The sequence below is a fragment of the Cheilinus undulatus genome, linkage group 6, assembly GCF_018320785.1.
Source record: "Cheilinus undulatus linkage group 6, ASM1832078v1, whole genome shotgun sequence".
Lineage (NCBI taxonomy): Eukaryota > Metazoa > Chordata > Actinopteri > Labriformes > Labridae > Cheilinus > Cheilinus undulatus.
Window position 1 is genome coordinate 44921517 of NC_054870.1, and position 24789 is coordinate 44946305.

General features: G+C 37.9%; 1 protein-coding gene across 15 annotated transcripts in view; it reads right to left on the reverse strand.

The window, feature by feature from the left end:
* Positions 1-24533, reverse strand: part of dst (dystonin) — a 172688-nt gene extending 148155 nt beyond the window's left edge. For 6 of the 15 annotated variants that reach the window (XM_041788882.1, XM_041788883.1, XM_041788881.1 and 3 more), the window contains exons 1-4: positions 24338-24530; positions 23977-24008; positions 20810-20998; positions 11979-12192 (exon numbers count right to left, since the gene is read on the reverse strand). In XM_041788882.1, the coding sequence (XP_041644816.1) occupies positions 11979-12192; positions 20810-20998; positions 23977-24008; positions 24338-24518 (616 nt within the window). In that variant the 5' untranslated portion in view covers positions 24519-24530. Of the gene's footprint in view, positions 1-7493; positions 7650-11978; positions 12193-12465; positions 12852-20809; positions 20999-23976; positions 24009-24337 lie in introns of those variants that run through there. The other 9 variants (XM_041788873.1, XM_041788874.1, XM_041788870.1 and 6 more) reach the window with 3 other exon arrangements.
* Between the last annotated feature and the right edge of the window lie 256 nt (positions 24534-24789).

Consider the following 24789-nt stretch of genomic DNA (forward strand, 5'->3'; position numbering starts at 1 on the left):
AAAAACCTACTTTATATTGTTCTGTTTGCCAATTTATAATCAAATTACCCTCATACTTACAAGAATGTGATTGGAAAACAATAAAAACAGAATTTTACTGATGCTTTACTCTTTGATAGCAGTATAGTGTTATTCTTTGCTGCTCAAGACCTTTTGGAGGTAGCCTCCCATGGAGGACAAGAATCCTTTCTCCTAGCCTGCAACACACAGATTTAAACTCCAACACTGATGCTAACAATCTTTAATGTCCTACAACAAGTCATTACTATTAACTGACAAGGGAAAATACATTAATTAACTTATTTTTAGAACTGCTGTCCATATGTTATATAAAGTCTGAATGAAAGATCCCACTCAGGCCTAAGCCACAGGTGTCAAACTCAAGGCCCGGGGGCCAAATGCATCCCGTGGTGCAGTTTTACCCGGCCCGCAAGATCATATCTTAATTAGAATTAGCCTGCTGCTATGAGGTCTGCAGATTTCCTCCAGTATAAAAATGTAAATTTAACCTTGAAGATAAAAAAAAAAAAATCCTTGTTATGTTATAAAAATCCGAAAAAGTAGAGAGTATAAATAATGGGATAAAAAGTCAGGAATGGAGGGAAAGAAATTAATTTGTGTTTTCATTTCATATTTTCATTTTGCATCCCAAGATTATGACCGAAACTTAGGATTTTAAATTTTTATTTCATATTTTGACCTTTAAAATTCATAATTTTGCCCTTTTTCTCTCATATAGTGTCCTTTTAGATTTACAGATTTTCATTTTAAATAAAATCATGACCTTTTAAACTCCTAACTTTGACTTTTAATCCCATGTTTTCACTTTTTTTAACACCTGATTGAGAATTGTATCTCATATTTTGACCTTTTAGAGTCACAATTTTGAATTTTATCTTCTATTTGACTTTTTAAACCCTTGATTTTGTAATGCATCTCATATATTTTGTATTTTGACCTTTAGGACTTAAAAAGTTGGCTTTCTTTCTCAGATTTTGAGTCTTATAACTCATTTATTTATGTAGCATTTATTTGACATGGACACACAGTAACATTAATGCTGTGATATTTAATCATTTTGACCTTTATTTAGAAATCTTAATCATTTATCATCACTGTTTAATTTCCCCCAAAACTCATTACCTGTAAAAACACGGTTTACAGTTTTCAGTTAAATCTTGACCCTGTTAGGCCCTCAGGTTAGACCTAAATTCAGATTTCAGCCCCTGCTGTGGTTGAGTTTGACACCCCTGGCCTATGCCATTCCAAGTTATCATTGACTACCTTGTTAAATCGACTGATAAAAGATAAAATCACAGTCTCTGTAGATATGATCACTTCAACTCTGACTACAGACACAAAGGTTTGGATTTTGGATCCCATGGTGAACTAGAAAAGCACTTGGAGAGTGCAGACATCTGCCATTAGCCCTATCTCCCAATAGTAAAGAATCCGTAAAAAAAAATCCTGGATCCTGACGGTGATCTGTATCACTCCCAAACTCTAATCAATTCTTCCTAATGCCATTTCTGACATTTCCTGAAAATTTCATCAAAATCCGTCCAGAACTTTTTGAGTTATGTTGCTAACAAACAAACTAACTAACTAACCAATTAACAAACCGTGCCGATCACATAACCTCCTTGGCGGAGGTAACAAAGCCCGTCCTTCCACCAGCTGGCTTGCAGTGTTCTTCTCCTCTGCTTTGTGCTTCTGCTGGGTAAAAATAAAACTAGAATATAACAGGTTCAGATTTTAAAGTTCATTTTTAGTGCAGAAGGTCACTACAGCAGCCATTTTTCCCCTCAGCGCAAAGCTAATGTGACGTTTTGTGGGCACTTCCCTTTGATGCTGGCTGTATTTACTAAGCAGTAGTGGAGTCTTTTCAGGTTCTGGTATCACTACAAGATCAGCTCCAGTTGAAGTAAAACATTTTCATATTTTTATCTTTTTTGTTTACAGGATTTGACCGTATGAAACCAAAAGACAACAACATCAAAGCAATCAGATATGACATATCTCATTGCAGATAAAAACAGATATACTGATCTGGGAACCAACTACGGTTAAACCTGTAAAATGAAACCAGAGGCAGCTGTATGAGTTTCAGATGAGTTCCTGCTAGACACTGTTGTGAAAGCAGGTTGCACCAAGTTCAGTCAGGGCTGGATACTGAGCCAAAAATCTAAAGTACTCAGTTGGCCATAAGCACTCAGGAATTTGGCAGTGGTCGCTGTGAAATGACCCTTAATAATTGGATGGCACTGTGATTATACCATCTGTTTTGTTATTTACTAACAAACTAAATCCACTGTATGGTACACTGATATTTTTTAACTGTCCAGAAAAGCAGGTCCAGAGGTTCAGGGAGCTACAATGACCAACTGTTTGTGCCCACTATTTGATCTGTGAGCTCAGTGAGGTGGGTGATGACCACTTTCAAAGTGTGGCTCCTTGATGCCCAAACCTCAATGAAAAGCCAAAGTCTCACACCATCAACTTGACACATGAACAAGTCTCTGGAACTTGGATGCTGCTCACATAAAAACAAAGTGTCTTTTGTACGGTAGCAGACAGTGTCCATGGAGGCAGCCTGCCGTGTGTGTGGGCCGCTGGGCTGTTTGAATGTGATGAGTGGGCTGTCGACATAGAGCAGAGGGGTTGGGCTGGGCATGGCCCAGGAGGATGGACAAAGGCAGTGACTGTGCAGAAAACACAATGCTCTCTCACTGGTCCTATGCGTTTGCCAGATAATGCACATGTATAGAAATTATTTTTATGTCTCCTTAATGTAGCTGAAGAAATTCATCTTATACAGAGATTAAGTGATAATACAAACCACAGTGATTTACTGGCAGACATGACAGCCAGACACTGACAGACCACACCCTCATTTAACAGACAACTCGCAGATGAGGCAACCGAAGACTGGTTCTTTGCTGTATGGGGCTGCAAGCAAACACCATGAATCAGTGTATGGCTCCGTTAACATCCAGGGAAAATACTGTATCTCGTTAAAGCAGTGGTTCTCAAACTGGGGTCCGGGGACCCCTGGGGGTCCATAAGCCACAGTTTGGGGGTCCGTGAAAAAATGTAAAATTAAATTTTAAAGTAATGCCATGTCATTAAAAATCAAATAAATACATATAGGGACCACAGTGCCACAAAAAAACATACTAAACACCTCAGACTTCTTATTTAGCGGTTTAAAGGATCACAAAAACTAAGAAGCCACACTCAACTGGACAAGAGGTTGTATTTAGAGTGAATAGTTTAAAACACAGCATCTAGGAGCACAAATGGCAGTTAGCATACAGTATGTTTAATCAGCGTGAAGGTTATGTGGGGGTCCATGGAAAAGTTTCTGCCCTGTAAGGGGTCCCTAGCCCCGAAAAGTTTGAGAACCCCGGCATTAAAGGACGACTTTTTCCAAACAGCATCCTGACAAAGGCATCATGTCTATTATGACAAACAGCACTCAGGTTGTGAGCTTTTGAATATTTAGATGTGAGTGTTACTGAAAAGCACAGATTTTTAGTTCACTGGCTGCAAACACCTTAGCTTAGAGCTATTATGCTAGTCAGACAAAATTATGTACAACTTCTTATCCAAACAACATTAACTAAGAACGCCAGGCTAAAGTATAAGCTTGGATTAAAACATTATTGCTGGGAATGTCAACACTAAAAACAAACTTTTAATCTCTTGTGAGTTTTTGTGCCACATGGCATCTTAAAACCAAATGAACTCTAAGAACAGCTGACTGAACCATCAAATGTCTAATCCATTAAATCTTCCCTGATGTCAGAGGATGATCAAGTGTTGGGAAACTTTATGACCCCCCCCCCCCCCTTCATGCAGAAGGCCGACCGAGCAGGCTCTACTGGAACAGTTTGATCCCACGCAGCCACTGTACCATTAACTGCTTAAACCGTGTCTTTAGCTCACTCCTCAAGTTTACAATGTTTTGTAAAGGCTGCATTGAATTTCAGCCCAAAGCAATTCCTGTGTTCAGGGCACTATTAAGTCAAACACCTAATTAGTGTGGCATGTCTTGTAGCTGGAACTATAAGACCTGCAAACATGCCTCTAGTCAATGGAGACTGTTATGCTTAGTCATCAAAAATCCTAAGCCCTCATTCCTTTAAAACAGACAACACTTCCTTTATGAAGTATTTTCAAGTATACTTCTAACAGCTGGGGATCACAAGAGGTCACGCCAAATGGCACAATCCCCTCTCTGATGAAGCTTCCATTCCTGACCTCCAGATTTTGTTTTTCTCTGGAAATGACCACTTAGTGGTTGATGGCTCACAAACTGATTCAACCTTTACACGTAACTGCAAAAACAATCAAACATCCTGATTGGCCGAGACAAAGGCAGGTCTGTTACCGACTTCACAGCTGACCCACTGGCTGTTCTGTTTAAATGTGTGTTTGGTTGTGTTTGTTTGGTTACTGTTGCTGATTCTCCTGTGAAAATGTCCCTCTTTGATTCTCCATGCATCACATGTAGAGAAGCTTGGGGCTCTGGGTGATCCAGCCGTCTGCAAATAACACTAAAGTAACAATAAAAACAGGAGCTTGTCACAGCACTTAGCCAACACCCCAGAGAAAAATGTCACTGCTTAGATGAGCAAACAACCTTTATATGGAAACAATAGATACAGTTGCACTCCGTCTTCATACCTGGGAAGATAGCTCTACAGTAAGAACAGGACTGTTTAGATATATGACACAAACAATAACAGATCTCTCTGATCCATCATGAATCTTTTATATGCTTCATCATTTATATCAAATGTCTAAGGAACAATATTGTGTTACTATTTGATTTTTCATTGATGTATTTCATCTTTTTCTCTTATTTTGTCTGATTTGTTTTGTTTTTCATTGTCTGATATTCTCAAGTGATTTATTGGCTCTAGATATCAGCTTATATTATAAAAGTACATGACTATTGTACTCAAGTAAAAGTACAGTTACTCTAGTGAAAATTCACTTCAGTTTAAGTCTTAGTATTGGTCTACAGATCTACTCAAGTAAAAGTAAAAAATATTTAAGTTTAAGTACTGAGGAGCTGTACAGCAAAATCTGATCTTTCATTACTGGCAAGAACAACAAGAGAATAGATCTCCAACCACATTGTTCAGGTAAAGTCATACCTCTTAAATAAAGTAAAGCAAACAGCAAAATTGTGTTGATTTAACTCATACAGAGTTAAATTTAGTCTTTAAAGTGTTGATATTGGCCTCTTCTCTCAAAAACAAAGCAGAGAGTCAACCTCATTGCAAGGCTATGCACACTAATGCACTGTATCCTTTAGCAACACTTTAAGTCATTGGCAGGAACTCTAACCCACTTGATAACTTCACTCATGGTGCAAACGTGTCTAATAGTAAACAAAAAAATCCCCTAGAACCATGACCAGAAGAACCGCAGTAGGGATAGTTGTACAACAGGCAAGATCCAAACACAACTAAATGCATTAAACGTATCTAAACACTGCCCAAGGGCATGATGGGAACTACTTTCCACCCCTGCAAATAAGTTTATGGAGTTTAAGGCAGGACAAACAGACCTATGTTAGTTGAAGTCTTTTTCTTTGTTGTTGCTCCTTAAATATTTTGGGTTTCATCTTTTATTTTCAAACTTGAAAGTGCATTTTAAGGGAGTTCTAGGTCTGAACTACATTTATATATTGCTATCAATGTGGATATTGGATAACGGTAAAAATCCAATACTGTGACTCCCTGAAACAGTATGTCTGAAAATATATTTGTCAAGTTTTTCTCTCAAAACAAAATTAGATTTGATAGCAGATGTTATTGTTCAACTATTACTTAACATGAAAAGCATATCCTCTTAAGACTTTATAATACACTTCATGTTTTTTAGTTTATGTTCTTTGGCCTTGCTTTTTTTGTACTATAATGCTGGTCCAAGCTGCCTCAGAAGTTTCTTTGGGATAAATAGTTCTGCCTTTTCTTCCCATATCTCATCTTCATACGCATGCCGTCAAGAACTTCACAAAGAGCCCATGAATCGATAATATTCACCACCTCTAACCTAACCTGACCTGAAGAAATTCTCACTGTAGTCATTGTCAAAGTAGGAATGCCATGGTGAAACACATGTCAACAAAGCTGATGGAAAAAGTGTTGAAGGCTAGTTTTCTAGATGTAATGATTAGCCCACGAGCTGATCCCAAGTTTCTACAAGGATTACTCAACAGCCAAACATTTATGGATGGATGACAGAGACAAGAACTGAAAACTGCTCAAATAAAGTCATTTTTACTTGAAAAACAAATTACAAAGTATAACTATGACTAGAGAACTTCCCAAAGGTATGATGCATCCAACAAGCTGGAAGTGGGTAGCTAAATTAATTTCCAAAAGAAATCCTTACCCTTCTTTGCGAAGTTCATTATTCATGCACCTCGCCGTAAATCAAATGTACCCCCCAAAAATCAATACTTCACATTTAAAAGCAGATCCCAGAATTGAAGCTGATGATAGAAGGACACAGGAAGAATAAGTGAGCTCATTGTGTGTCACCGCTTGTGTGCCTGAAGAAAACAGCTACATCTTCTAATGATGCTACATCATATGATCACTTTAGACTCCAGTCTGTTTTAGCCTTATACCACAGCTGACTGGCTCTGCTGACTGCAACGCTCAACAGCTGACAGAACACGCTCGCAGCAAGCGTGCAACACAGCAGCTCACAGGCCATGCTCTTTGTTGTTTTGCTTGTGTGGGGAGGAAGCAAAAGAGTTAAAAACGCTGCTGTCAGTTTGAATTCAGCTCCAACGGACCACTACGGGCCTGGCCTCAGACTGCACGTGTGGGATTTTGACAGCGAGCTCGAGCTGTCAAAGAGGCACGGGATAACATGGACCTCTTATGTGTGATGGATTTGCCTTAATTAATGAGAGAGACCTGAAAGGAACAGCTACATGGAGTGACATGAGCTGCTGATATGAGCTAACGCCTCACTCTGCTATGTCATTGCCCTCTCTGCCTTGAGACAACACAGGTCAAACATACAATAATCAGCCAATGATTTTCCTTGGATATTCACCCTTAAAAATACACACAGATCATTTACAGACTTAAAGTCTCATTTATTTAGACGTGGTTCTTCTGTTTGACCTTTCACTATCACAATCAGCTGGCTCAAAATGATATCCAGACACATTTCCAGTTACTATATCCACACAACAACAACAAAAAAACAGGAATAATCAATTTATTTATCATTAGTATGACCATTAAAGGCCTCATAAGAAACTCTTTGTCCTGGATACAAATATTCAGCCTAATTGTGATGTCATGCAGGAAATATCTCCACTTTCCACTGCAGGGATAAAGACACTACGACCAGCCAGTCACCACAAAGAGGAGGGGGCAGGCTGACATTTATTGAACTGTCAAGCAGCTATCAGGCAATTTCTTCTTCAAAATCATGCCCGTAAGCCTTGATCCTACCTTTGTATTTCTCCAAAACATCCTCGTAAGCTTGAAGGTATTCCTGTTCGTCCGAGAGCGAATTAGCCTGCGCAGCGTACAGAGCCATAACCCGGACTCCACAAACTGGACATTCACGAGCGGCAGACAGGGACACAGCGTGCGTGAGCGTGCATGTGTGTCTGCGTGCATGTGTCGTGTGTATATGTGCAGAGGAGTCAAGAGTGATCGGCGCTGTTGTTCCACTGAAGGAAACGCCCTACATCCCTCCCTTGTCTGCGCTCTGTCCAATGGGCGACACTTCCTCCCAGGAGCGCACGAGATTGATAGGAAGGACTGCGCTGCAAGAAATGTCTCTCTTAACGAGTCCATTGAACCGATATGGCTGCTTAAACATTCATGAAATTAAATTAAGATGCTAATTTCCTAACAAAGGAAACAAAATATCTCCATAATCAAGAAAAAATGCTCATAATTTCATCAATGGGTAAAATATGACGTCAAAACAACTCTGAATGAGTCCGTCACTTTTTACAGCGTTTTAATAATAAACGCGTTTCCTTGTCGGGCGTCTCTGTACCAGCTGGCAACACGAACCACTGTCTTTTTCACACCAATCCACCTGCCAGACTTAAAAATGCTTCTGTCAGATTTCCAATGCTAATTTTTGCAGCTAATGTCATAACAGCTGTCCTGAATGACACGCATTAACGCAGTGAGGTGCAAGATAACAGGAAGTAGACCCAAAACAGATGCTGTATGAGTTTAAAACGTGCCTTCTCTGTGCTCTGGATTGAGAGGGATTTTATAACATCAAGCAGTGTCAAAGTATCATTATGAAATGATTTGGAAGCCATAAAGCTAACAGGTAAGTCACCAACTGGAAATAAACAGGGGATCAGGTATAAAAAATCAAGCAATTTGCCTGAAAGTCTGACATATTTGTTAATTTGGGGGCATAATATGCATACTTGGTGCTTCTATCACAAAAATACTTCACAGTAAGAATGGAATTATACATTATTGATAAGAAGTAAATGTGATTGTAGCTCATGCAGGAATAATAGATGTTTTTTGTTAAAAATTAGTCTTACTAGGAATGGGCAATATAGATATAAAATTATTTCTTGGTGAATGGCACTACATAATATATATCTTGCTATTTCTTCTCATGATGGATTAACAAAAACTAGTATGTTCTACGTCAAATCAACATTGGCCAAACAGGCACTTTAATAAGGAACCAGCTTTGCAATGTCAACATTTTAACAAACTACCCATTTGTGAAAAATAAGAACAAGAAAAAAATGCTCTTTAAATACTTTTGGACAAATAAAATGGCAATTCTCCATTTAAACTCAACATTTCAGACAAATCTAGCACAAAAAGTAAAGAAATTTGTGTTTGTAGCTTAACCCTTTGTTGTAACAATGTTTCCTGACAATAAATATCATACAGTTGGAAAGCTTTTATTTCCCTTTTATATGGTGCCATATTTGTAAGGAACATGCATTTGTGGGATGAGCAGCAGAGCTAAGTATGTGGGTTGTGCCCATGAAAAATTTGCCAAACCGTCTCTGCCAATGCCAAGCAGCTTTGGTGGATTGGATGATTGATGTGTGAGGTAACAAGAAATATTGGCAATTTATTCTTTAAGAGGAACGCTGCATGATCAGACAAGTTCATCTTGCTGGATAGATATTTGTATCTCTCAAATGTATACTGAACTAAAAATCTCCCTAAGTACCCCACATGTCTGCATTTTGAGTGAATTTGAGCTCATAAACTCACCGGGAGGCCGCCATGTTTTGGTCCGCGGCGGTAGTGTGATGTCACAGTTCCACAGCGCTCCCTACGAGCTTGCCAGCAGTAACCCGTTTTTCAGACGGTTTTGCTGCTTGCAGCTGTTGCTGACATGACTTTGCTGCATGTTGGTTTTGTCTCTCTGCTGTCAAATCTCTATCATTCCTCCTACATTTTACCTTAATAAAACTTCCTACAAGTGACTGGATTCAGTGTATAGTGGAAGTGTGCCAGGAACTTTTCAAAATAAAAGCAGTATCTACATACGAACGGAGTTTCTCCACAGAAATGCTAAAGTTGACTTTTACTTTGAAAAGCGCAAACTGGAAGTGCTTCTGTACTGTGTTTACCTTTACCTGAACCTTGTGGAAACAGAAAGCCTCATAAAGAGTAGAAGTTTGGGGAACAACTTTATCAAACAGACCCATTTCACCTCGTGGCCTTCATCTGTTTCATCAAGAAACAGATTTCAAATATATTCTACAGATGGGGAATAAATATTTCATACAATAAGGTAAATATGGCTCTGTATTTATCCTTTTCTTGTCTGGATGGACAGATAACCTCTTGTGGTGCAAATAAAAAATAGATGAGACCTCAAATTTTAAAATCTCCGTGTGTGAGATGTGCTGCATTTCTGAGATGCAGCCCTAACATCGGCTGCCAGTCTGAAACAGCGGCTACTGCAGTGTTAATTTTGGCAGCTATTTTAAATTTTAGTTTTAAATGAAATGCATTTTAGTTTTAGTCCCATTTTAGTCATTTCTACCCTTTGTAGTTTTAGCCTAGTTTTAGTCGACGAAAACTCAAAAACATTTTAGTCTAGTTTTAGTCCATAAAAAGTCCTCACATTTTACTTGTAGTCCAAGCATTTATTCTCTTGCCTAAATTTGGTACCAAATCATGGTAGTGTGTTCTCTGCACTCTGCTAAACCTGGGGTCCCTGCTTCCTACTGCTGAGAGGCAGAGGAGCTACAGATGCATTGCATTTTGACAGATTTACCCCCAGTGGAGAAATATAACAGATTTTGAATGTCTGACAAAAACTAAATTACTTTTTAGTCTAGTTTTAGTCATTTTGACAAAACTAAACTTATTTTTGTCAGTGTGAGTCATCACAGATTTATTTTTGTTAGTCTTAGTCTAGTTTTTTTTCATGGAAAAAAAGGCTGTTGACGAATAGTTTTAGTCATAGTTTTAGTCGACAAAATTAACTCTGGGTTACTGCATAGGAACGGTGAGGAGCGTTGCGGAACTGTGACGTCACAGCGCCAGCCCAGACCAAAACATGGCAGCATCCTGGTGAGTTTATAAACTCAAATTTACTCAAAATGCAGATATCTAGTGAGTTGTTTATTTCAACATACATACTAAAGATACAAAAATCTATCCAACAAGATGTACGTGTCTGACCATGCAGGGTTCCTTTTAACAAACAAGAGCCTAAACAGTGTGTGGAAGGACTATACACATCCACAACAGGCCCCTCCTCCTCATACTAGTCACCAGCCTGTTCACACACTGCTGTGGAATGGCATCCCATTCTTCAACCAGCATTTGTATGGGTGTTGCCAATGGCAGAATAAGCTTTTATGCATTGGCAGAGAAGATTTGGCCAATTTTTCATGGGAACAACCCACATACTCCCACAAATGTATGTTCCTTACAAATGTGGCACCATTTAAGATGGAAATAAACAGGCTTTCCAATTGTAGATTTATTATCAAGAGGCATTGTTACAATGAAGAAATAATCTACCAAACACAAATTTCCTTACTTTTTGTGCTAAATTTACATTATCTTGTGCATATCAATACTGTGTTTCAACATCAAGCATATCAGTATAAACAATATTGTCTTACCTTATATCTTGAAAATATAAGAATATATACAGTGCTTAACAAATTTATTAGACCACCTGTCATATTTGTCTCAGAGACCATCCAGCATCATAAAGTGCTTTAGTGCGGACTCTTTCAATTTCAGTGAGCTCTCCACGTTTTACCATTTTGAACAGGAATGAGGAATTTCAAACTGAATTCACCTTTTTACACCCAAATTGGAGCCGGCTCACTGGGCTTCTCTGAGAAGTCAGAAATTAATCAAGCATAATATTCAACCACTAAAACTCATCTTTCTGTTCAGGAATGCAAGTAAATAACTATAATTTGACATATTAATCAAGAAATAATACTGTGCTTTACTATTTTTTCAGTTTTTTTGTAAATCAGTAAATTTGAAAATTCATGGATAACAATAATAATGATATTTTAGCATTACAAATATCATTTGGTTTAAAGAGCTTCTACGTATTAACCATTACAGAAACATAAAAAATGATTTTAGTAATTACCAGTGCTGTTATTTAGGGCAGCTGTGGCATAAACCTTACTTTGGGTGGTCTAATAAATTTTTTAAGCACTGTATATATGCATTAAAACTCTTCAATATCGTAAACTGAATATGTTGGACAGCCCTAAGTCTGTAAAGGTATTGTTTCTTTAAGACACCATATCCGGTATAAGAACAGACCAAAATACCATCACATGTACCACAAGTGAACGTCACAAAGCCCCCAATTAAAACTGGAAATACCAGAAAAGACACTCCTGAACTCGCTGCTCTCCAGCACATTGAAGCATGTGTGGTCATTGTTTTCCTTGTTACAGTAGCCTAAGTAGATAACAGGCAGGTTGCCCTCACCTGCGATCCTGAGCACAGCTCTCTCTGCCGGATCCAGCACAGATCCTCCCTGAATCTTCCTCTTGGATCGCTCATGTCTGGGCAGGTTCCAGGGTAAAGTGTCTCCGGGTGCCGGAGATGCCGACCCAGATTTAACACTGTAATCATCCTCGTCTGAGAAATCCGCCGAAGAAGACATGGATCCGTGCAGGGAAGGGTTCCCCGAACTGGAGCTCTGTGAGACAAAAGAAACCCGGGATAAGGAAAATGGGAACAATGCTTTTCTTGACTCCATACAGGATCACAACACCGGGAAAACACGCTTCAGATTTCCCCATAATTTCTCACCATCGCAGGTCAAAGTGCGTAATGTGAGCGGTGCGAGGACGCTCCTTAACTCGAGTCACCAGCTCGTTATGATCCATAACAATAAAAATAATGAGGCAAATAAAGGCATCGTGAAATCAATAGTATCTGGCTCCCCCGCCAGGTCAGAAATAAGACTTACCACTGTATACATGGAGACCTGTCAGCTGGAAGAAAAATAACAATCCTGTTTACGCCTTATTAGCTCCCACCCTTCGGTCACACATTTCGAGCGTCAGTATCCAAAGAGTGCCACGCCCTTGGAGGGATGCTCCGGCCACGAGTTCGTCCCTTATCGGAGCATTAAGGATGCGGGGTGATGTCAGATCTCCAGAGGGCTGAGGAGGGATGTTACGCCGTGTGCTGTCGAGGCAGAGCAGGACGGTGATGGGAGAGCAGACTGTATGCGTCTCCGCGTCATAGCCGGTATAACGCCAGCAGCAGCAGCAGCCGTGACCGCGGTGTTAGAGCGCCATCCCCCCGTGAAGGTGCTGCCGGGTGGCTCAAAATACATCAAAAAAAAAAGCGGGGGTAACGAGAGGACAAGTGCTGCTGCTACAGTTCGGGACTTCCCAACAGATCCACACGGAGTAGACTGCTGAAAGGACTTTGGACGTGATTACGTAACTGTCTGCACTGAAGCCGGTGTGTTGACCAAAACAGGGCACAGTGAAAGCATTCATATATGTTCAGCCAATTAGCACCTGAAGTCTCCGAGAGGAGCACGGGTGCACAAAAGCAGGATTGCACTCGGTTTAAGAAGCTTTCACTGGGTTTAGAATTTAACCCGCTTACACCCAGAAAGTGAAATCAGACTCTTTTGATACCATCAGATGTAGCTTATTTTGAAGGACTTTATGTTTCCGCCAAACCTCGGCACAAATTTTCCATTTCCAGTAACATCTGGGAGAAAATGTCCATTTAGAGAGAAATATTGATGAGTCATTTTCTGATGCAATTTCCTGCTGCACCCAGACACACCTGAGTTTGAGCAACAGAACAAATGCAGGCAAAAACAGCCTATAAGAGAAGAAAAGGGTGGGGTGATAAGTGCCTGTATGATTAATAAACCACATTTACTCACTTATTACTCAGCAATTAATCAGAGTAGCCATGATAAAGCTACTCATTACTACTTATCTGTGAAACCTTAACAATCTGACCTGTACAACCAGTTTGAACGCCCTTAAATGGGCAGACATGTATTAACCCTCCGGGACAGCTCAAATATGTGTTACACTTTGGACCTTTAGTGTATAAAACACACTCCTAAAACTGTAGCTATAGAAATATTATATTTGATTCACCATGTTTTCAGGTGGAAAAAAACAGAAAATATGAATTATTTTCAATAAACTACATGCACAAAAAATAATAATGCATAAAAATCAACAGACTTAACCCAGGCTGTAATAACCCAAAACAAAAAAATCTACTTTACATGTAGTATATTGAAAATAATTCATATTTTCTGTTTTTTTCCACCTGAAAACATGGTGCCATCATGACAAAAACCTGGCATTGAAAGGGTTAAAATCTTTAAAAATTCAAGAATCTTTGATATCAATATTTAGGTCAGATGTAGCTGGAAAAAAAATGAGATCCATGAAAGTAGAATCAAATTTAAATGTATAATACTTTTTAAAGCTACAGTTTGAGGAGCGTGTTTTATGCGCTAAAGGTCCCAAGAGTAAAAAGTGCTTGTACACAGTGTATTTTAGACTTACTGTATGAGCTGAGCTGGAAATAAAAAGATCAAACAAAATGGCACAATCTTACCAAAATTCATGCCAAATGCATGAACTCAGCCAAAATTATCGAAAAATGAAAGCGTGTAAAATGTGCACAAGGGTCCCAGAGAGTTAATACATAGAATAATTCATTTTAATCATCATCCATCACCACATTTTCATCCTTCTTTTAATATCTCATGTACCAGTTTTTCAAATTTGATATCAATACATTTTGTAACAACTCTCTGGCTTCAACCGTTCATGTTTTTAATACAAGTTTAAGTGACAAAACTCACCGTAGATATTCACATATGCTTTACAAATTTAATTCTTCAATTAAAGAAAAACATAATTCCACACCAAATATCTTTCTGTTTTGACACTGCCATCTGCAGCGATACTACACCAGCATGTTTCACACATCTTGACCAGTGACATGCAAGGCATGACTTTGCACTTCTGACATATACACTTGTGAGTTAATCAATAAAACACATAAAGAATGAAATAAAGAGAAATCAATATGTCCCACTTTCATGTTATCTTATACCTGCAGAGCATAAGGCCATGAAACACAAGTTTATATGTGAGTGATTATCCCTGATATATACACCTACCAGAGCAATATGCCCTCCAGGATACAAACATTTAACATCCAAAGTTATAATATAAAAGTTTAAGCATTTTTAACAAAGTATTATAAAATATTTCTTGAAAAAAATTTTTTTTCTAAAACAAAATACCCTAAAACAACATTTAAACATGTAAAATATTACAACAAAAGCTCCCAGTAAGGGTCTTTGTCACCACATGCTTCCATTTTAGATTTAAAACAAATGTATCTGTTTCAATATTGGCATAAAGTCACATGACCTGAGTACTTGACCTACACCCTCCTTTATTGTTTGTCATGATAATATGTTCACACTCACAGCCAGTCAAGTGGTTGGTTTTATTGTGTTACTGTAGAAGGAAAAACTACACGGGTAAAGAAAACCATTTCTAGTCCTAAAATAGCAGCTGTAGTGAGAATCTGTTTTTAGAGCTGGGTCAGACTGCAGAGCCGTTTAGAGCTGTTAAAATTAGCAGCCCTTTTATCATTGCATCACTTTTCATTATAGGCTAAAACTCTGTGCTGAAAAGGCAGCTTAACAGTGCAAATTTGATAAGATTATGCTAATACTTACTTTGATTCTGACCATGAAAATGAAACAATATGGTCCTAGGAGAGGAAATGCTTATTATTACCTAGTGACTGAAGAGAAAAGGGAGTTGTTGCTCAGTGTGGTCAGAGTAAATGAAGAAAATGCCGTAAAGTGTTGGGTGTGTTTGGAAAGCAGGGGAAAAAGTTATTATTAATTCAAAGGGGGAAACCAGACTCTCCAAGAGTGGAAAAATGTAACAACAGTGAGGAAGGAAATACTTAAAACACCTTTATTATAATGGCAAATTTTTTTCATTTAGAAATAAAAGTTGAAACAATGGCTTTTGGGCTTTTGAAATGATTTAATAAGGGTATCCTAAGTATTTCCTTCTACTTTGTTATGCTTTCCTACTTAGAAAGCCTGGTTTTCCAAAGTTATAAATTAATATAATATTTTCACTGTTTTCCAAGAGCACCCAACACTATCAACATATTGTTCTGTTCTGTTTCTGCTACTATAATTGTGGGTTTTTAAGTATTTCTTTCCTGCCTGGGTGTCTTGTGTCACCCTTTTCTGATTTTAAAATGAGAAAAAAAACACGTCTGTCTGCTATAAGAATACATTTATATTCTCCTGAGTCAGGTTGTTTTTTGCTTTTTTACATAAAAGAGGAAACTCTAGGGTTAACGATTGGATGCCCTCGCCATCATCTAATCCACTCCTGTAGGGAACGTTTGGAATTTTAATAACTACTACTCTTTGCTCAGGAACTGTAAAAACATGGCATAAATGAATAAATTGGGCTATCTTTGTCAATAATGTTTCAGAATATCAGGATACCCATCAGTTATAAAAGGATTGTAAACCCTTACAGACCACTTCAAATGCCTGTTTGGCAAATGGGAGCTCCTATTAGATTAAGCACGAGGGGAGCAGAGTCATGCTGACGTATTATTAAATACTCCAAGTGTGAGGTGGAGTGCGTTGATATTTACATTTTTGTGGAGCACACTGATCCTGACCTACTGACAGTTATTTGTAAAACTGGTGAGGGTCATTTGAAGAAACCATCAGCTAAAGAACACTCAAATATGGTTCAAGACATAACCATATTGGATTATTCATTAAGCACAGTTTAGCATAAGCTACACATGCAAATATATCATGAATGATGCATGGAGTGCTGATCTAGGCCTGCCCTAGTTTTTGAAGGGCTGTTGCATATTAAAGTCTGCTCACTTAAATCACATTAGGAGGCTTTAATGAGAACATAAATCTCCTAAATGATATCATGGATGCGGTAGGTGATGAGGCTACTCTGCTTTTTGTGCGATTAGGATGATGTTATTCACAAAAACGATGACTGAATATCTTTTGCTCACCACCAGGTTCAGCGGTTTCATTTTAGGACAAATGAAAAGTAAAGCTGATTTACACATAACCACACTGAAACATATTGAAACTTTACTGTAACACTGATTTATCTGTTGATTTTTTTCTGACAATGGAAAAGAGAAAAAGGCCCAAAATGTTTATGACTGCTATCTGTAGGATTACAGCACATCTACCGGAAGCAGGGAGTTTAAACAGCGTCACACCGATCAATATGAGCCTTTGAACACAAACAGTTCAAACATCATTGTCATGTCAAAGAATCCAAAATTAGACTTTCATACAGAAGGAAAAGCTTTTCAGAGGGAATAAAAGCTGTGTAGGATGGTTAATAATCTGGATACAATATATGGCATTCAAAAACACCCACAGACTGTGATTATGTCAGTGTGGAAGCACGGTTCAACTGTAACAAGAATAGCATTTTCACAGAGCGGCACTGGAAGGAAATCGAAGAGGTTCAATGGGAATTCAGGCTGTGCAACATCTTGAGTTTTGAAAAGAAAATGTATTCATATATTTTTAAGACAGTGGCGTTAGTAAGTGTTGATGTTAATTCAGGAAAAAGAACAACCACTTACAGCAACATGCTTAGTGAACAAAACGTAATCCATTTGAAGTTTTTCTTAATGGCAATGCCATGTTTTGACTTGATTTTGTATTTTATTTTATACCACTTTTATTTCACAAGTGGGTAGTTTACTTTAATGTAATTTTTCATGTCTGTTTCATGTCCATATTGCGCTGGTTGTGAATAAAAGTTCCTGTGTGACATTTCGCCCGTCTGACTTTGAGAAATGTCAGGATATAAATCATGTACAGTATTATCATTAAACTAGAAAATATCCAAACATGATTTTTGTTCCATATTGTCCAGTCCTAATGTGTATGATGCCTTAGTTTCATAGTTCAAGCTTAAATTCTGTGTTTTTTCACCTTTAGACCTGGATCAATAAATGGGTCAAGAGTGAAACTGTCCCCTCAGTTTACTTTTTTAGCTGTGAAGAGTTACCAAACAGCTGAACTGCAGTTCCATGAGGACACGTATTATGTTGCCATGCAAACATGGTAAATTGTTAACGGCCTGAGAAGGGATTACAGGCAACACGTGGCAGCATGTTGACTACATGTAAACAGAAATGAAGAATCTGCTGAAATGGAGGATTATCATCTGAAATGAAGCTGTAAACCAGTCCAGCCAGTTCTATACAGAGCTGAATACATTAGTGTGTGTAGGTAAATTAGTGTTCAAGCGTAATGATATGTAGGTTAATAGTTTTAAATTTTATGTTGTCAGTATATTTTATATTAAAAGCACATTGCTCCGTAACATAAGACTGCAATGAGACTCAGCATGCAAAATGTGAAGGCACTTGAGCACAAAGGCCGTATTTAAACATCTATCTTATGTAAGCTGCACTGATAGGCACATTTTAATACAGATGCATCTCCTAAAATTAGATTATCATCAGAAACGTTTACTGCTGTGATTTAATCTAAGAAGTGAAGTTTCCATATATTCTAGATTCATCTCGCAAGTGAGAAATACCAAAACTTTTATTGTTTTATCTTGATGATTACAGTTTACAGCTCACAAAATTAAAAAAAAAAAAACTATCTCAATATATTAGAATATCAGAAAACACCAGTCCAATAAAGGATTTATAATAAAGGAATGTTGACCTTATGGAAAATTGCACTCAGAATTAGTTTGAGCTTTTTTTGCACAAATTACTGCATCTATAAGATCTGTAATGGAGCCAATCAGTCTGTGGCACTGCTGGGGTATAATGAAGCCTTCAGCTTGCCTGTACTGTTGAGTCTGGTGTCTCTCATCTTTCTGTTGACATTTTCCCAGAGATTCTCTATGGGGCTCAGATCAGGCCAGTAGGCTAGCCAGTCAAACACAGTAATGCCAGGGTCAGCAAACCAGTTTCTGGTAGTTTTGGCTTCACTGTGGGCAGGTGCCAAGTCCTGCTGGAAAAGAAAATCAGTATTGCCATAAAGCTTTCTCAGCAGAGAAGAGTCAACAGCGTTGACTCTGGACTTGATAAAGACCAGTGGACCAACAGCAGCAGATTACATGGCACCCCAAACCATCACTGACTGTAGAAACTGAAAACACTGGACTTCAAGCACCTTGGATTCTGTGCCCCTCGGATCATCCTGCAGACTTGGGAATCTTGGTTTCCAAATGAAATGCAAACTTAATTTCATCCGAAAAGAGGACTTTGGACCACTGAGCAACAGTCCAGATCTTTTTCTGCTCAGGCCAGGTGAGACACTTATGACGTATGTGGTTCAGGAGCAACTTTACTCTAGGAAAAGCCACTTGAAGCCCACAACCAGGACCTCAGTCTGTCTGTGTTGGTTCTTGACGCACTGACTCCAGCCTCGGTCCACTCCTTGTGAAGCTCCCCTAAGTTATCAAATCTGCTATGTCAATCCTCTGAAGGCTGAGAACTTCACTGTTGCTTGTGCATCTTTTCTTACCACAGTTTCCCCTTCCAGCCATTTTTCCATGCTTTGATACCGCCTCTGAGAACAGCCTGACCTTTCAGAAATGGCCTTCTTGTCTGATCCTCCTTGTGGGGTTGTCAATTATTGCCTCCTGGACATTTGTCAATTTAGCCGTCTTCCCCATGATTGTGGTTGTGTGAACTCAACCAGAGTGAGAGGATGAAGGCTAATGAAACATTTGTAGATTTGACTTTTATATAATATTCTAATATTTTGAGATAGTGGATTTTTGATTTTCATGGGCTTTAAGCCATAATCATCAAGATTAAATTTTTAAAAAGTCTTGAAATATTTCATTTTGTATAGATGAAACTAGAATTTAGGGAAATGTAGCTTTCTGAAGTAAATCACAGGAAAAAAACAACCTTTTTACATGATATTCTAATCTTATGCATCCTAAAACAAAATAAAATATGCAGGATACTGGATTTTTGCTGATATTTGATATTTTCAGACTAATTTTTGCCACTACTGATACCTGTTAGTTTTTGACACAGACATAATGAAAGACATGCATGCTTGATTCTACATGCATTGGGATTCTGCAATAGTCTTTCATATAAGTCTTTTAATATAAAAAATCTGTAATTAAAAAATAAGAAAGATGTATTTTGAACAGTGACCGTAAAACCAAACTTAATCTCCCTTTTTAAGACCTACAAACAGCACTACAACAACTTTCTGACAGACAGTGAGCTCTGAAGAGCACTAAATAAAAATGTGACCCTTTTTATTCATCTTTAGCTTTACAATTCAATTTATTTATTCTGATTAAACAACAGGTTTAACAGCAGAGTGGCTCGCTGAGAATTTGCTGCTGCTTCAGACAAAATACTAATGCCATTAGAACATACTTTAACATTTCAGTAATGTGGATGTAGAAAATAAACAAACTTGAGCTGAGGGAGGCTAGTTGTTCCTGCTTAAAACTACACTAATTCATTCCTAGTCGACTAATATTTACAGCAAATATGTCACCTGTAAATTGGAGAACCTCCCAATACCAATAGTTTGCTTATTTCAGCTAATATCTGCTAAAATTAATACCACAAAAGTGATATTATGTATACACAAAATGTTTAAATTGTATTTTTGAATGAATTCTGAATGAGTTTACATGTTTCAAATATATTTCACATTTTAGGACAGGGCAAACAGAAATCACTGAAGGATCTCCTTTCACAGTAAAGCTGAGGTGTCTGGCTGTGATTAGGAAAACAAAGAGGTTAATTTTCAACTCAGAATCACACCATTTACACAGGGGAAACAAAGCAGCACCTCTGTATGCATATCTGATCCTTTCCTGAGAGCACTGACCTCCACCTGTGGATAGGCTGAACTGCAAGAGACTCCTGTTTTGGGATATACAACTCATTTCATTTCATTGCCCTTTAAATGATCGTCCTTAACAACAACAATTATAGTGTGCAAACTCAGTTTTGCCCCTTTTAAAAAATGTCAGGATCCTTTCTACATGTCTGTTTTAGTGTTTTTTTTTTCTCTCAGCTTGAACTGTGAATAAATGCTGCTATAATGTGTAGAATCTTCATTTTGCACAACAAATTTACCTTTTCAGGCTCTGCTAAAGACACCTTGAACCTTACCACATTCAAAGGCACATGACGTCCCTGTGGAGAAGAGCAAGCAAAAAACAGCATCATTATAAATCACTGCTACAGTTAAGGGGAGTACCTACAGGTTTGCGTGTGGGGGTGACTTGCACAGACTGGTAAAATTCTGGCAGCACTCTCTTCTTTACTTTGCGTTTTCTGAGACCGGATGATGAATCAGGCTCACTCTCTGGAATCTCGACCAGATTGGGCTTCTCCTCCGTCACTCGAGCGTGTATGCTCCTTCTCGCGTGACGTGGACTGTGCCTGAAGCCCTGTGAACGTGAACAAACGTCAAGCTGGCAACAGATTATACTTTCAGCAGACCAGGGAAGAGAAAGTAAAAGCTCTCATCACAAAACTACCAATGATTCTGATGTGATTGAGGTTGCTTCATCAAGAGAGGCTTTTTTATGGTGTATGACCTAGATTTCAGAGACAGATGTGTTAAGGAAGATGACGCAGCAACTTTAGCTGCTACAGGAAAAGGACAAAGCAAATTTTCAGTCTAACATTATACATCACCTTCCTCTTTAGATCTTCGATGAGATTTCTTTAAAAGCTGTTTATTGTTGGATCTGTGACACTATTTTCAAGGTAAAGATAAGGGAGAATGTGCCACAACATTAAGGCTCAGCAGTTCTGCTCTTGTGCCCTTGAACATGATACTGAATCCCCAGCAGCTACAGTGCCGAGCCAGTGAGCTCCAGTGTCCTGTGGTTCAATAACAACATGCAGAGAGAGGCAAGTCTTTGTTTTTTTTCCACAATATAACAGCTCTGTTTAAATGCTAATTTGTTTGAAATTTATTTGAATGTACAAATCAGTGGATCACAAGTCATAGAAATTAAATATGTCACTAAAACATTAAGTGATAAGTAATAGATACATTCATACAGAATCCCCACATACATTATTCATTTTATTTTAAAGCATTTCCCATTATAAAGGGGAATGTTTGCTTTCTTTAAAACTTTCATATAGATTTTAAAGATAATGCTGTTTTACCTGTTATTTTAATATCTTGAAAAGACGACTGAAATCAACACATTACCACGGTAAAACTAACTAACTAACTAGATCTGGAGAGAGAGAAAAAGCACAGTTTACTCAAAGATATGAATCAGTGCATGGATGCATGTACTTTCAGGGCTTCCATACACTTGATTTTATTGACTATCTTCTTTATCTTTGGTTGTTTGTTTTTCCACTGATTTTTATAGTAGATGTCCATAGTAATTATCTTTTGTTGTGGTTGAGCTTTGGTTATGTGTCATAATATCCATGTGTTATAGCAGGGGTGTCAAACTCAATTACAGCAGGGGCCGAATTCTGGATTCAGGACTAACCTGAGGGCCTAACAGCGTCACCTTTTTAACCATCAACTGTCAACCTTGTTTCACCGGTAATAAAATATTAAAAAAAAAAAAAAATGTAGCACTGATGATAAACGATTTTGACATTTAAAAAGTTAAAAAGATACATTTAAAGGCTCACATTCTGAGAAAAGTACATTGATTAGTTCAAAAAGGTCAAAACATGAAATTGAAATTGAAAAATAATGTTTTTTTAATGGCAAATATTTTGGAAAGAAGTCAAAATCATGAGATTTAAAGTCAAAATATGATTCAAAATTTTAAATTGTGAGTCTAAAAAGTCAAACTATGGGATTGTGAAGTCAAAATTCGGAGTTGAAAATATGAGGTAAAATACAAAATAATTGGTTAAAAAGGTCAAAATATGACTTAAAAATTAGAATTACAAATCTTAAAGCTCAAAATATTATATGAGAAGTCGAAATTATGAGTTGAAATGCTCAAAGTATAAATTTAAAAGTCAAAATCCTAAGTTTGAGTCCTAATTGTGAGATGCAAAATTGAAAATGGGAAATTAAAACACAAATTAATTTCTTTTCCCACATTCCTGACTTCTTATCTAAATATTTTTACTCCTTTTTTTTTTGCAGATTTTGTGACTTAAAAAGGATATCTTAAATCATCAAGGGTAAATTTACATTTTTATACTTGAGGAAATCTACAGACCTCATACTGCTGGGCCAGTTATAACAGAAATATCATGTGATCTTACAGGCTGGATTTAACTGTTCCACGGGCCGGATTTGGCCCCCGGGTCTTGAGTTTGACACCTCTGTGTTATGGTACCATACAGTCACCTTTTATTTTTGTTCACTCACTCCTAATGGAGGGTTTGTTAAAATCCTGCCGAAACTAACTTTTAACCAGTTATTCATGTTATTTTAGACAGATGATCAATAAGTCTCATACTTAATTTTGTTGACTAAAACATGAGTCAACATGTTCATTGACAGCCTTTTTTCATGACAAAAACTAGACTAAAACTAACAAAAATAGATCTGTGAAGACTGAAACTGACAAAAAGTAAGTTTAGTATTCATCAAGATGACTAAAACTAGACTAAATGTAATTTAGTTTTTGTCGTATATCCAAAATCCATGATATTTATCTACTGTGGGAAAATCTGTCAAATAACAATGCAGCTGTAGCTATTCTGCCTCTCAGCTGTAGAAAGCAGAGACCCCAGGTTTGGAAGAGTGCAGAGAACACATTACCATGATTTAGTACCAGATTTAGGCATGAAAATAAATGCATGGACTAAAAGTAAAGACTAAAATGTGAGGACTTATAATGGACTAAAACTAGACTAAAATGTTTTAAAGGGTAGAAATGACTAAAATGTGACTATAACTAAAATGCATTTCATTTAAAAACTAAAATGAAGTCTAAAATTAAAAATAGCTGCCAAAATTAACACTGTTTTGGCAACCGTTGGTTTCAAAACGCAGTCTTATTTTGAAGGCGAAGACGGTAAACGGAAATGAGTCGACTAAAACTTCAGCTCGACACTTTTGAGCATCAAACATGACAAATACGGCATATCATCATAAAATAGTTGATTTTCTATGAGCCTTCTCACATTAATGTAGCGTATCTGTGAGAATACGTTATAAGGAGCTCCAACCAGGATGAACTGCACGTCACTACATTATTTATTGACACAACATGCGCATTGCGCACATCGTGGTCCTTAAAATAGTCGTTCAGTTTTGTAAAGTCCAAAGAAACTAGCTTTTGGGGAGGACCATTTTTCATTCTACTCCAGTAAAGATATTAAGGCAAAAGCAGCAGGAGGATTGAACACATAAATTCATGAATTCAACAAAAGCTACGATGGGGAAATGGCTGTTAGACGTAATGAGAAAAGTTTATCCTACCTCTGACCGAAAATGATGTGTCCGGAGGCCAACTATAAAGAAGATAACACATGTCACCGAAAGAATTTATACATCAAATAAAGCATTAAATGTCAGCTGCCATCTATAGCTACGCAGTTAAAAATAATTACAAAAACGTGTAATTGAGGCTACAGTCTAATAATACTCTTAAAGAGTGTCTTCACACCTACTAACGCCTACATGAGTGTTTGTTTTCTCCCACAGCAGAAACTGCAGGAACAGGACTGGCTTTAATGTATGCAACACCATAATAAATAGACTATATGACCACGTAGAAAACATTTGGTGTACAGTGATGAGCTGTCACGATGAGGAGATGCTGCTGGCCTGCGCTACTCACCGCGGCTCCTGCGTCCGGAGAGCACAGATTTTATTGGATTTTTTCCATTACGAAGCCTGCGATGCCAGCAGCAGAAAAACAAAATTGTCGCTATAGTCCCGAGCAAAAGCAGCAATAATAGCAGCACACATTGAATGCTGTACGGCCGTAAGAGGACCAAAAACGCCGCAGCAATCATCATAAAAGGCTGTAGATGTAGGGCAGATCCCGCAGCCTCAGACAGCTGGCTCCTCTCCTGCCGTTATGTCGCTGAAAGCTCAAGATGAGAAGAAAGACACTGACGGACACACGTAAAGCATCGCACAGGGATCCATGGACGGCGTATATGTGCAAGGAAGACAGCCCAGACTATTGCTATCATTATTGTGAGGTATACAATGCATGACTCAGCACAGTCACCAAGTTTTATTTATTTATTTTTTTCCAACAGGGGCAGTCAGAGTCAGCAGATT